Source organism: Tursiops truncatus, chromosome 20, assembly GCF_011762595.2.
Source record: "Tursiops truncatus isolate mTurTru1 chromosome 20, mTurTru1.mat.Y, whole genome shotgun sequence".
Taxonomy (NCBI): domain Eukaryota; kingdom Metazoa; phylum Chordata; class Mammalia; order Artiodactyla; family Delphinidae; genus Tursiops; species Tursiops truncatus.
Window position 1 is genome coordinate 33,963,084 of NC_047053.1, and position 13,672 is coordinate 33,976,755.

General features: G+C 59.0%; 1 protein-coding gene across 13 annotated transcripts in view; it reads right to left on the reverse strand.

Moving 5' to 3' along the window:
* The window catches only part of CACNA1G (calcium voltage-gated channel subunit alpha1 G), a 63,813-nt gene that overhangs the window by 24,356 nt on the left and 25,785 nt on the right, over positions 1-13,672 (reverse strand). For all 13 annotated transcript variants that reach the window (XR_012328741.1, XM_073798163.1, XM_073798162.1 and 10 more), the window contains exons 10-17: positions 8,478-8,629; positions 7,494-7,679; positions 7,283-7,397; positions 7,047-7,202; positions 2,637-2,721; positions 2,360-2,553; positions 1,142-1,573; positions 148-248 (exon numbers count right to left, since the gene is read on the reverse strand). Coding sequence is in view for 12 of the 13 variants with exons in the window: in XM_073798163.1 (XP_073654264.1) it covers positions 148-248; positions 1,142-1,573; positions 2,360-2,553; positions 2,637-2,721; positions 7,047-7,202; positions 7,283-7,397; positions 7,494-7,679; positions 8,478-8,629 (1,421 nt within the window). In the remaining variant the exon portion in view is untranslated. The remainder of the gene's footprint in view (positions 1-147; positions 249-1,141; positions 1,574-2,359; positions 2,554-2,636; positions 2,722-7,046; positions 7,203-7,282; positions 7,398-7,493; positions 7,680-8,477; positions 8,630-13,672) is intronic.

Consider the following 13,672-nt stretch of genomic DNA (forward strand, 5'->3'; position numbering starts at 1 on the left):
CTACCCATCCTGGGCCCTCCCATCCCCAGGCCCCGCTCTCATCCTCCCCTGTCAGGGGACACTTCTAGCATCCCTGGGACGGAGCTGCAGGAGAATTTCCCACGAGAAGGAGAGGTTGGGGTGCAGGTCAGGGACCCTCTTGCTGACCTTGACTGAGGAGGGAAGATGTAGGCAGACCAGGAGTCTCGCTCCAGGCAGCAGGCAGGGAGCCGGGCCCGGACCCACGCTCTCATCCTTTCCCCTTTGCTCTGTAGAAGGATGGGCCGGGATGTGAGCAGGGCCATGCCTCCAAGTTCCTGATCCCTGGTTCCTCAGCGGCCCCGTGGCCCTCACGCCTGGTCTACCCTCTCCACTCTGGCCCAGCCCTATGCCTGGCTTCTCTTCCTGTATTCTTAAAACCACCGCAGCATCTCCCCAAAGCCCCCCTCAGCCCCTGAGCATGCCTCACTTCCTTCATCTCCCCAACCCCTCGCTTCCCCCGGGCTCTCCTCTCTTCCCGTCTCTGCCTCCAGCCCAGCCCCCAGCCTGCATTCCCTCCTTCCCTCCCCGGCGGGCTTGGAAGCCACATCAATTATCAGACACTGTCCCCATCACAGCTGCCTGTTCGAAGACACACCTGGCATGAGGAGACACTGGACCTTTCTCACATGCTAACCCTGGGGTCCCAGTTCCCTGAGGCCCATCCCCAGGGTTAACGGTGGTGGTGGTGGGGGGGTTGGGAAAAGGGTGAATGGGTAAAAGTGGGTGTGAGATCAAGGCTTGTGATGAGGTAGAGGTGAGAGAGGGGACAGAGGAGGGTATCAGTTTGGAGAGATGAGTGATGGGTCTTTCTGAGTCACAGTGGGAGGGCCATGAAAGATTCATACGCATCTGCCCGAAGCCATTCTTATCCACCAAGGATGCAGAGCTGCAGACCCAGGCGTGACAAGGATCTGGGGCTTGGTGGGACGGGCAGAGGGAGAAAGGGGCTCTTTGAAGCCTGGCTTCAGGGATGATAGCCCTCGAGATCCTTGGGGCGTGCTGGTAACTCCCTGAATGCCATACAACTGGGAGGGGGTCGTCCAGTCCTGCACCAGGTCAGGCACAGCTCCCCTCACTCAAGGTCAGGGGTGAGAGGTCACTGTGCCCACAGGGGCCTCACCAAGTTGCCCTCGTCATCGCCATCGTCCCCATCCAGTGGGGGATCGTCGGGCCGCAGGGCCCGGGTCAGGCGTCCTGGAGCTGACTTGCCGTTGCAATCCTGGTGCTCAGAGGCTGAGCTGCGGCCACTGGCTGTGCGGTGCAGCCCGGGCACCTGCAGTGTGTCCGGCAGGTCAAAGGAGCTCTTAGCTTCCCGCTCCAGGGAGCCCCTGCGGCGGCGGTCGCTGCCCGCTGGGCTGGCGCGCTCCTCTTCCGAGCTCTCCTGCTCATCCTGGCTCTCCTGGCCGTCGCCCGACAACAGGGACCTCCGCTCCCCACTCGGGCTCCTCCGCTTCAGGCTGGGGGCGCGGCCCAGGCTGTTCCGGCTGGAGCGCCTGCTAGTCCAGCGGCTCGCTGCGCTCCAGGGACTGTGCGGGGAGCTGCGGGCGCTCGGCTGGGGGCCGCACGGAGGAGAGAGCGGTCTCAGCCAGGGCCTCACGGCCCCACGCCCCTTCACATGCATCCCGGCTCCCGTGAGCCTCTCTGGCCTCACATCAGGGACAGAGGTATGAGCAGGAGCCCTGGACCTGGATGCCTGGACTCACACCATCTGCGCGACCTTGGGCAAGTCGCTAACCCTCTGCGTGCCTCAGTTCCTCATCTGTAAAAGCGATATGACCCTAGCACCTGTTCCTCATTTAGGTGAGTGGCAGCATCAAATCACAGTGAGAGCGTGGGCCCTGACACCAGCCTCCTGGATTAAAGTGCTGGCTCTGTCGCCTGCTCACTGTGGAGCTTCCCACAGATCACTTTGGCAATCTGAGACTCAGGTCCCCGTCTGAAAAATGGGGATGATATTGGTACCTACCAGATGGTTGCTGTGAGGACCTCGTGCATTAAGAACACTTATACGCAATGTCTAGAACAGCGCCTGGCACAGAATCAGTAACTGGATGGGGTTTGCTATTATTAAGATGAGGCATTCCCTCCCGCTTTACAGAGGGAAATGAGTCTCCTCCAAGGACACTCGGGGAACAGAAGAAATAGAATCAGAACTCTGCTCTTTTGCCCCCAGGGCCAAGGCTCCTGTGCCTGCCTGCATCACCAGCCCGCTGACGCCCCCTGGGCCTTATCTACGCCGTGGCTCGAGGGCTGTCTCCCCAGGCCTGCCCATTCCACCTCTCTTCCCTTCTGATGTCTGTACATCTCCCACTGTCGGGCCCCCACAGGCACCCCCTACCGGCGACTTCGTCTCGTGGGGTGCCCCCGGTTCGGCCGACCCACTGCTGCTGGCGCGGCGGGACGCAGGACCCACAACCTCGGCCAGGCCAGTGCTGGAGCTCTTGGGCAGCGACATGGGTGTGGCGGCCGTGTGGATGATGAGCGGGGGCAACAGGCTCCTCCGCAGCTCCGGGTGCTCTCCCAGAGACACCACTGCAGGGGGAGAGACGGAGAGACCCTGAGTCCACTCAAGGCTGGCCTAGAGCCAGGGGCTGCCCCCGCAGAGAGATACTCACAGGCCAAGCGCTTCTTCCTGTCCCCATCGCCATCCAGGCTGGGCGAGAAGAAATCGGGCTCTGACTCGGACTTGGTGGCGTCTCCCTAGGGTGGGAGAGCAGCGGGCCATTAGGAACCTGGCCGGGCAGGGGTTGGTAGGGTGGACCGAGGTCTCCCTGTCTTCACACGCACACACCACATATAGGCCACAAGGATCCAGCAACTACGGCACGAGGCATGCACTGGCTCAGGCCAGACCACCCAGGCTCGGGGCCCAGGGCTCTCAAGGGCCTGTGATACCTCAGAGAAGCCCACGGCTATCCCCAGAACCCACAGCACCACCATCATGGCTGGGACTGGCTTCAAGAATGGCTGAGGGGAGAGGGGATAGCCTGGCAGGCGGGTGGCACAGGCCAGAGGGAGCTGGGTGAAGTAGTCACTAGAGCCTCATTTCCAAAGGCCACTTGTGCCCTCTGCCTTGCCTCCATGGCTGCCCTCCCCTGAGCCTCAGACCCAAGGCCCCAGAGGAAAACTGAAGGACCCCAGACAGAGCAGCTCAGCCCAAGGACGCGACTTCAGTCCCTCTGCTTCTTCCCTCCATCTTCCCCAAGCCCCCACCTTCTCCCCTGGCCCCGTTTTTACCTCTCTCCCTGGCTCTGGGACAGTTTTTTCTTCCTCCTTAGCAGGTCAGTAGGCTCCCCAGTAATTACACACTTCTCCTTAAGAAGTTATTAAGAAATACTTGATTGCTACTTTTGATAAGGACATAAATATTGCGTAATTGGCATCTCAGGGGATCATTTTCATTAACTCAGTTTACATCCCTAACGAGGCCTTTAATTATCAAGTGGGATCTCCAGGGGGCTGCTTGGGATGTGCAGCGCCATGGGGTCCCATGGCAACCCTGGCTTTGCCCGAATTCTGGTGCCAGTGCAGGACACGGCAGGGCACAGGCTCAGTGTGGGGGCCAGGGGAGGAGCACGCCCCCGAGTACCTGCTGGACCTTCTGGGTGGTCAAGGGGCCAGAGACACAGAAGTAGATTTTAAATTCTGGTACTTTCTGGCAAGAGGCACACCCACCCCCACGTCCTCCAAAGCCTTGTTCTGAGCTGAGACAGCTTGTGGGGTCTCCACCAGAGGCTCAAGGCGAGGAGGAGAGGAGAGAGATGGGGGAGCACACGGTCTGCGGCCACAGATCCCGACTTCGCTGAGGCCCGACGACCCAGACTCCTCGGGGGCCGCAGTGGAGGTACACACATGCGGTGTACCACACACGTGCACACAGAGGATTCTAAGTCCCTTCCTTCTCCGGCCCATCCACTGGTCTGGTGGGACGGATTGGCGCCCTTTGCGGGTGAACAGGGCAGAGGCAAGGAGGCCCTCCCCTCAAATGTCCTCAAGGGGGAAGGGACTTAAAATCAAAGCAAACCTCACGACACCAAGGACCACCATGGCCACCACAGGTTGCACAGCAGCTGAGCGTGAACACAAGCACAGACACGGAGGCAGAATGGGGGCATGGGGCACGGGGGGCATGCCGACTCATGATCGCATACCTACCCCCTGGGAGTCGACAGGCAGCTGAATACAGCTTAACTGTCCACTCGCATCTTCCCGTTTGCTGATTTCCTACAGGGAGAGGGGGAGGCAGGGGACGGGCGCTGGTTACAGGCGCCGGGCTTTCAAACAGCAGCAATGTTGAAAGAGGAGGAAGAAAAGGAGGGGTGCAAACCCAACAGTGGGGGAAATGAGACATGGGGTGGGGGAGGAGAAGAGAGGGAACAGTATGGCCTTCCAGAATTCAACCACAGGCCCTGGAGCCAGAATGAACCTGAAGGGTGAGGGCAGAGGCCACAGAGATGGCAACAAGGGCAGGGAAGGAGACCGAGCCCTCCATTAATCCTAATAATACCAGCTATCGTTCCCTGGGGGCGTGGCAGGCATCGCACAGCTGCTGCATTAACACTAGCTCACCTCCTCTCCAGGTGGGAAGGAGATGCAGCGAGCACCATCTTAGAGAAAGCGCCTGAGGTTTGGAGAAGTTAAGAAACTGCCCCAAGTCACACAGAGACCGAGAGATGCATCTGGGCCTCGTACCTGGGTCTCCAGCTCACCTTTCACTGGCTCTGAAGCAGCCGGCCGGGGAGGGTGGGAAGGAGGGGTGGGTGGAAGTCAGAGGTGGGGGAGGAGACAAAAGCCCGGAGCAAGCACAGGCCTCTTCACTCCTAACTCCAAACCAGATGCTCCTACCAAGACGGGGTGTGACAAGTGACACTGGGATGATGGCTACAGTGTTGTTTGATATCAATCAATGGCCTCACACAGGGCCTGCTGCCTGTTCATTTAATTAAGTGTGCAGATGATAAATATAGAGGGATTCAGGGCACCGCCCCCTGCAAGTCAGAGTATAAACAGCCCAGCTGGCCTGGTCCTCTAGGCGACCCCCTCCCACCTCTTGGCAGGGTGGCAAGGCCAGCAGGGGGCCACCCTTGAGGCCTCCTGCCGGTGACGCCCAACAAAATGGGGGTGTCCACTGCTTCCACTGAGGTAGGTTGCCTCGTTTGTAAAGAAGCAGGTCATCACACAGCGGAAGCCAGCCTCTTCTGCCAGATGGCGGGGCTCCCTCACAGCCACACGTGTGCCCCCTGAAACGCCGTACAGCTGAGGGCAGGTGCCTCTGGAGATGTCCAGGCCACTGGCACTGAGTGACCAACCTCTCCCCCGACTCAGGGCTTCACAGGACAGTGAGAAGCTGGTCCAGCTCCTCACACGGGCACTTCAGGGCCATGCTGCTGCCCACCCCCTTGAAGAGGGGTTGATCCTGAAATCCTTTCTCCGTCATGCCCCGAGTGGGACTCTCTCCCAGGCACTTGTCGAGGAGGATGTGGCCCCAGGCCCTGGCCAATCCCTCATGCTGGGGCAGCCACAAGCCCCCAGCAGGGCCAGAGTGACCAGGCCAGGCCCAAAGGCCAGGCTGCTCTCCATTCCCACACGCAGCCTTTGCCACTGCCTAGCAACCAGGCCGGCTCAGCGGCTCTCGGTTTAACAAGGTGTCTGCTGGAAGGACCAGTGATGGGGGGCTGCTGCCCGTGCTGGGCGTTTCCAAGACTGCCGAGCTGGCTGAACGGCCACTTGAGGGTGGGAGATAGGCTTGGGGTGTTTTCCATTTCCACAGAGTTCCACAGGAATTTTTCTGCGAGAATGTTAGCTGTCAGGAACTGTGGTTTGGAAGAGGCTGAAGGACCCCTGTCCCCACTCAGCTCCTCTTCCCACAGGCCAAGAGCAATGGCCAAGTGGTGGGTCTCCATACAGACCTTGGTTCTTGTGGAAGCACATTGGCACCCTTAACCCTTCAGGCCCCAGGGAAACCCCAAATAAATGTCCCATCCCAGGGAGAGCACCAATGTCCCTCCCTCCCATCAAGAGGCCCAGCCCTCACCCGAGGCAGGGCCTGCCTTCCTGACCTGCTGCCCTCCCTGCCACCCAGCGGGGAGGAACTGCGATAATGGGTAACTACGGAATTACAACGGGAGGAGGCCAGTGTGGGAGAGTTACACCCGCACCCACCAGCCCAGCCCAGCCCACGGGGGAACAGCCTTTCCTCGCAAGGCTGGGAAAGAGTCAGAAAATAGATTTTTGTTTTTCCACCGTGTGCTGGGTATTTATAGACCAGGCCGCAGCGGGAGTTTCCATCCGGGTCACTCGGAGAGAACTGGACCGAGAGCTTCTCCACACCCGACCTGGAGCATTTCTAGGTTGAGTCGACCTGCCCTGTGCTAGGCGCTGGGATGCTGGGCTGGGCCTGGGGCTTGGGTGGGAAGAGGGGATGAGCTAAGGGAGCAGAGCGGGGTGCAGCCCTTCAGGCAGAGGCTGTGTCCTGGCAGGGCAAGGGCGAGATCAATGTAAATCAATATTAATTGATGACGCTGCCTGTGACGAAGGTGATGGAGACTGGGCTGGAAATAGGATGGATGCTCATCTCTGTCATGCCGGCAGCTAATTGGGCTCATTTCTCACCCTGGGCAGCTCAGCCCTGCCCGGGCACCGGTGGCATCTTCACCAGCTCGGCCAAAGCTCAGATGACTTGCTTGCAAGCTTCCCCCACCCCTCGGCTAAGATGGGTTCCCTCCAGATGTCCCCGAGCGCACCTGTGCTCAGGGATCCAGCTGCACCGTGGGCCAACACTCACCCCGTCCAGCTCTCTAGGGACGCACCTAGCCGGCTTTGCGGGGGAAGCCCACTCGGGACGCTCTGCCGCAACGACCACCGGGTCTCTCGAGTGCCGAGGGGCTGCCTGAAACCCAGAACTCCCACTCCTAGTTCCCCAGCCTGGTCTGAGGGGCACATCCTGCAGAACCTCCCAGGACACCACAGCTCCGGCGGGGCCGCCGATTCCTCCTGGAAGTGGACGGCTGAGGGCAGGGGGTTACCTCTGCCTGGAAGCCCTCCACCAGAATGGCAACGAGCAGGTTGAAGAGCACGTAGTTGCCAAAAGTCATGAGGGCAATGAAGTAAAGGGCAGCCCAGGACGACGTGGAGGCCATTCCGTTGTAGAGCACCTTGTTCCAGTCCTCCTGGGTCAGGATCTGCCGGCCGAGGATGGGAGTCAGGGCCTTCACCGGGGGCACCCCACCACCCTGTCCACCCTGCCCTGTTACCCTGGCACCTGAAAGACAGTGACGATGGCCCAGAGCAGGGAGTCAAAATTCTTCCGGTCCGGCAGCGTGTCCCCATCCCTCTCAGAGGCAAATTTGCAGCCGAAAAGATGCATACCCAGGATGCTGAAGACACAGGAGCCACGGGATGGGGATCAGGGCCCCGGCGAACCCCGCCCCCAGGCCCTCACCCCGCTGGCGCGGATGCCGCACCTGCCTCACCTGAAGATGAAGATGAAAAGCATGAGCAGCATGCAGAAGGTGGCCACGTTGTCCATGGTCTTCATGAGCACCACGAGCTGCCGCTGCAGCGCCGGCAGGAAGCGCACCAGCTTCAGCACCCGCATCAGGCGGAAGGTCCGCAGCACCGACAGGCCGCCCCCCTGCTGGCCCACGATCTCCCACACGCTGCAAGGGGCGGGGGAGGGGCGGGAGGCCTGAGCCTGAGCCTGAGCCCGCTGCTTACTCACCCTCCTCCTGCCCCGTCCTTTAGGGGGGCCCAGGAGCACCTGAGGGGCTGGGCTGACCAGCACTGAGCAAGCGGGCCACAAGGGGCCCTCGGGCCTCCAGGCAGGAGCTCGAAGGTCTGGGCGACAGCTCCAGCCCTCCCCACCTCCCCTCTAGGCCAGTCCTCTCCCTCAGTCGGCCAATGCCGCAGCCTCAAGTTATGGAATGTTTGCTTTGTTCTCTTCTAATGAAATCTAAAGCCAATTCCAATAAAGCAGTTCTTCTGGCCCAGGGCCTGGGGGGTGTGGGGGGCAGTGGAGCGCTTTCCCAAGGTCTCGGAAACCCTAAAGCAAGTTGCCAGCATCTGCGACAGTCTCCAAGCGCTTTGTAAGCGGGGACAGCTGGCTGGGCCTTACACCTCCTCCAACTCCTCTCCAAAGCCAGCTCCCCAGTCCTTGCCCACCCCAGGTCTGCATGGGGTCGAAGACAAGGAGTGGAAACGAGAGCAAAGACTTCAGAGGGGCCCAGCCAAAGCGGATAGGAGGCCACGTTCCGCGTGAGCAAGGTGAGGCCTAGGGAGAGGGTGGAGCGCAACGCTGGGGGCATGGAGAATCCTCAGCTGGGGGAGTGTAGAGCCTGTGGGTCAGTGGGGCCTGATTCCAGATCCCTCCACCCCAGAGGAACAGGCTGTGTGGCTCCTCGCCCCAGGCTACCCCGAGGACATTTCTCAGGCAAGAGGCAGCAGAGGGGCCGTCGTACCTGATGACAACAATGACACCGTCGAAGATGTTGTAGGGGTTCTTGATGTAGCCAAAGGGACCATACACGAGCAGCTTCAGTAGCATCTCCAGGGCAAAGAGGCTGGTGAAGACGATGTTGCTGATTTCCAGGGCGTTGGTGAGCTCCTCAGGCTGGAGGACAGGGTGGGCATAAAGCAGCAAGGCTTGTCCCTGAGCCCTTCAGCCCAGTCCTCCCAAACACCTGGCCACATGGAGAGGGGGAGAGGGGACAGCAAGCCAGTGGGTGGGAGTGGGCGTGTTGGGAGAGGGGAGTGGTGGTGCTGAATGCTCAGGCTAATGGGGAGGACCCTCCCCCAAAGGGTCCATGAGAAAATGCACTCAGGGGTGGCCACTGCACAAAGCCCCCAGCCCCTGGCCATTTCCAGCTCTGAGTCTCAGACCCTGGGGCCACAGGCTCAGGGGAGGCCTGTGCTGCGGGTTCTGCCCACCTCCCACTGGGTGCTCCGAGACCCATCCTGTCCTGTGCTACCGTGTCAGCTCAGCAGGCCCAGGCCAGCAGTGCACTGATGCTGGCCGGTACCAGAGGGTGATTGCCAAGACCTCACACACATACGCGGTCACACAGCCACACGCAAACCACACGTGGACTTGGCAGCACGCTCTCTTGGACAACTGTTGAGACGTTGCTTTCTTCCAGACACGCACACACTGCATACAGGTACACACAAACACACACAAATGCACACATGCACACACACATATACATAAACACACGAACAAGTATACACACGCAATACCTGCGTGCATGCACACAGAAGCACGTACACACAAACACACTGATGAGCAGAAGGGAGACCCCAGGAAGGGTTGTCACAGATGAGGTGGCACCTGGAGCTGCTACCCGAGTCTAGGACACCCAGGTTAATTCTCCGCCTATCCTGTCAACTCACTGTGTGACTGACCTTCGGCAAGATCCTAACCTCTCTGGTAATTACTTTTATGCTCCTACCCGGGGTCTGGGATTGGGACTGAGGATACAACCTAGAGAGGTCATCAGAACTAATGACAAACTTTACTTCATCTGCTATTCCAGTGCAGAATATTAAGTACCTCCTCCCTTTTAATGTTAAGTACCTACTGTATAATCCACCAGGTACTGTAAAATCCACCAGGTACGCAAAAACATGCCAGCTGTGCTCCCTGCCTCCTAGGAGCCCAGAGTCTAGCTGGAAACAAGTTGTACACACACAAAACAGCCGAATAACCACAAGAGACCTTAGACGCTTTGGTGCCAAAGGAAATTATCCAGACAGTGAATCCAGGAGTCCAGGGGAGAGAAGGTGAGGGAGGAACACACTGGGAAAGCCTTCATCGGGAGGCAGCACTTGAAATGAACTCTGAGGGTGAGTGGGGTCTCTCCAGGCAGAGGGAAGGGGAAGGCATCACAGGGTCGAGCCAGGGAATGAGCCATGTCTGGGTAGAAAGGGAGGGGCCTGGCCAGGCTGCAGGCTGCAGCTGCAGAGTGGAGCCCACTGCCCACCTGATGAGGTGTCTTGACCACCCAAAAGCCCAAGATCCGTAGTAGCTACTCAAGAAGTTTGAATTAAATAACTAAGTGAAGCCCTTAGTCCATCAGACACCTCCCCACATTTACTCAGCTGCCTCATCTGGCCGGCTGCCCAGGTAGGTCACCCAAACATGGAGCCAGGCCCTGGGCACCGCCAAATGTATCCTAATGGCCCCAATATGTGTGGCCAGCCTGGGTGGGAGGGGGTAGAGCTGGAAGGCAGGGTCTTCTGATTGACTAGCAGGTGAGGGGCATTTGGGGTCTCAACAGCTATTTAGAAGGAGAGAAGCTCTCAGCCCACGGATGGATTCTCTCCAAAGACAGGTCTGGGGAGCAGGGCCGGGGTCAGCAGGTGGGGCCGAGAGCCAGCTGTCCAGAGAGCGAGTGGCTGTCGTGGGGGCCAGTGTGGCATGGAGCCCGTTGCTCCAGCAGATCTTGAGTGAGATTTTGCTCTCAGACTGTGAGTGGGGGCTTGCGACCTGACCTAGCAAATAGGGTTCACAGGGAGACAGGACCTTCGGTCCCTCCAGCGGGAGCACAGTGCAGGTGGTGGGGAAGGGGCCATGGTCGGGACAATTAAATCCCAGAGCTCAGGGACTTCCCTGGGGGTCCAGTGGTAAAGAATCCGCCTTCCAATGTGGGGGACGCGGGTTTGATTCCTGGTCGGGGAACTAAGATCCCACATGCCGCGGGGCAACTAAGCCCACCCGCCACAACTACTGAGCTCATGCGCCTCAACGAGAGTTTGCGTGCCGCAAACTACAGAGCCCACACACTCTGGAGCCCGCGTGCCACAACTAGAGAGAGAAAACCCGCACGCCACAGCTAGAGAGAAGCCCGTGCGCCACAAAGAAGACTCCACATGCTGCAACTAAGACCTGATGCAGCCAAAAAAAAAAAAAAAAGCCCAGGGCTCAGACCCTCCTCCTGGCTAAGTGGATCTCCCACTTTCTGCTCCCAAGTGCAGTCTGTTTCAGAAAGCCATGGTCAGTGAACCTGCCTCCCTGTCACTCTGCAGGCTGCCCAGTTGTCCATCCTTGGACTGGATAAAGATTGGATTGGATTGGTAAGCACGGGCCACACTGGTGCGATGCTCTGTGGGTTCCCAGGCTCAACGTGTGTCTCACCTTGTGCCATCCACACAACAGCCCCCCCCGCCACCCTCATTTTGCAGATGAGCACAAGCGGTCATAAGATGGTGCATGACCAGCACAAAGTCATAGGGCAGAGGGAGAGCCAGGGAGCGGGACCCAATCCCCCCTTCCTCTGAGTCCAATAATACTAGGCTGTCGGGATCCAAGAGTGCAGTGAGGGGCCTGTGAACCCAGACACGGGGGTGGACTGAATATATAATGTGTCTTCTTACATACATAAAATTATATTTCACATGAACGTAGATGTATGAATAAAGAATGAGTTTGAAAGCATAACTGAGGTGCATGTATAATGGGTGAATTTTACGACATATAAATTACACATCAAAAAGAAGCTGTCGGAAACAAAAATTACTAAAGTAGTGAAAGCACTCTAGCTTTTGCTATCATGTATTCACTTAATTAGGGAATGCTTAAAGTACAACTACTACCAGGCGTGTGGAGGAGGGGTGTTCTCACCGTTTCCTGGCATTGTCTACAGGGCTTACGACAGTCTGTACCTGAGGGCTCACAGGTACACACACTCACCCGCCAGCGCACCGACCAAGAGCCTCATCAGAAGGATGGTGTGGGCTCCCCCAAGGCCTGCGCGTCACTGCCCTCGTAAAGGGGTGGCGGCAAAGCCTGGAGCTGCAGCGCGCCCAGCCAGCCTCCAGGAGGCAGTGGGACCCAAGAAGCAGGTCGAAAGGAGGGCCTGGCACTCTCCCCCCCTTCCCCCACCCCCGCCTTCCCTCTCTCTCCTCACTGCACACACTTAGGGGCAATGCCTACTCCCTTCCAAGGCTCCGGTATCCCCCATGATCCATGGGAAAAAGTCCTCCTCCCCCAGACAGCCAGGCCTGTCCAAGTTACTAAATTGGAAGCTGGGAATGTTCTGCAAATGCAGGACGAGGACACAGAGACTCAATCTTAGCAACACCGTTGCCCCAGGGACCAGAGCCATGATCACAGCCACTGCAGCTGCAAAGGGACGGGGTGGGAGCCACCTTCTCCTAGTGCCCTCCACGGGCCCTACACTGCTACTACCTTCCTCCCAGGAGTTCATTTCCTCCTTGCTCACACCAAACAAGGGAGGGATGTGGGCTTCCTTGACGGCAGGGAAACTGAGGCTCTGAGGTGCGGTGACCTGATGGAGGTCACACCGCTCACTTAGAAAGGTGCCTCTGCACGTCCCTCCACACCTGTCCACGCTGCTGCCCCCGCCACACACCCAGACAGCCCACACAGACTCACACAAGCCCATCAGGCTGCCAGGTAGTCCCTTCTCTGGTCTAGACTGCATCCTCCCTCCTGTTCACGAAGGTCAAGGCCCAGTGGGGGCTTCTGCGAGTGGAGGCCAGGCAGCCTGAGCTTCTCCCACCCAGAGGCCCCAGGCTCTTCTCTGTGCTGACGCTAACTGTAACTCTCCCATCTCCCATCTCCCAACGCTTCCCCTCCCGTTAGCCTGTCAGCTTGGAGTAACTGGGCCCCTGGTAAGCTGCTCAATACTTCCCAGCCCCAGGACCCCCCTGAAACCCAGAGCACCTCCATCCACTAACCCTTAAAGCGCTCATGGTGTGCACAGCACTGCTAAGAGGTGGGGCCGAACCTGAATGCAGGAGGCCTGCCAGCTCGGAGACTTTGCACCTGGGTGACCTCAGGCAAGTCCTTTAACCTTGCTGGTTCCCAGTGGCCTCTTCTATTAAACAGGGTAACACCTCCTTGTGACGAGGCTGCCTTGCCAGATATAGGAGTTAAAGCCTGTGAACACACCCAGGCCAGAGTCCTGCTCAGGCGGCCCCGTGGGCACCGACAGTGGCAGCAGTCCTCACATGTGGCAGGACAGAGAGCCTGCAAGGCCGAAGCTAAGCACCACGTGTGGCAGACACAAGAAGGGCCCCAGGAGCTCAAACTGGCTGAGGTCAGTGGGCCAGTGGGGAGGAGGCAGCGGGAGGAGAACTCCCGTGGAAGGCATCCCCGGCCAGAGCGGTGTGAGCAGAGGAGCAGAGGAAGGAATGTGCAGGGCATACTCCGGGACCAAGGATCAAGTGTCTGCCCTGGTCAGAGGGTGGGAGGGACCACTGGGGAGCAAGGCTGCCAGGTAGGTGGGGCCCAGCCAGAATGGCCTTGACTCCGCTCCACGACTTGACTCAGGCTGGACTCGCCTCTGCCCACGATGCTGCCATCGAGGCTTCTGGGGGGAGGGGGGAGAGGTGCAAAGCAGTATATTAAGAAGATTAATCTGCTGCAGTAGTGGCAGTGTGCGGATGGCTTGGAGAGACAGAGATGGAGACCAATTAGGGGATACTGCAGCGGTCCAGGCGCGAGGCCTGAGAGCCAGCTCTGGCAGGCAGGGATGTGCCTTTTGCAGGGAAGGTGCAAGGCGGGGACAAGCCAGACCAGACCTGAGGGGAGGCCTGTACGAGTCACCCCAACCCTGCCAAGCTCCACCTTCGCCCCCCATCTCCTCAGCTGCCACCTCTTCCACGGACCCTGAAATCTCTGCTCCCCAAT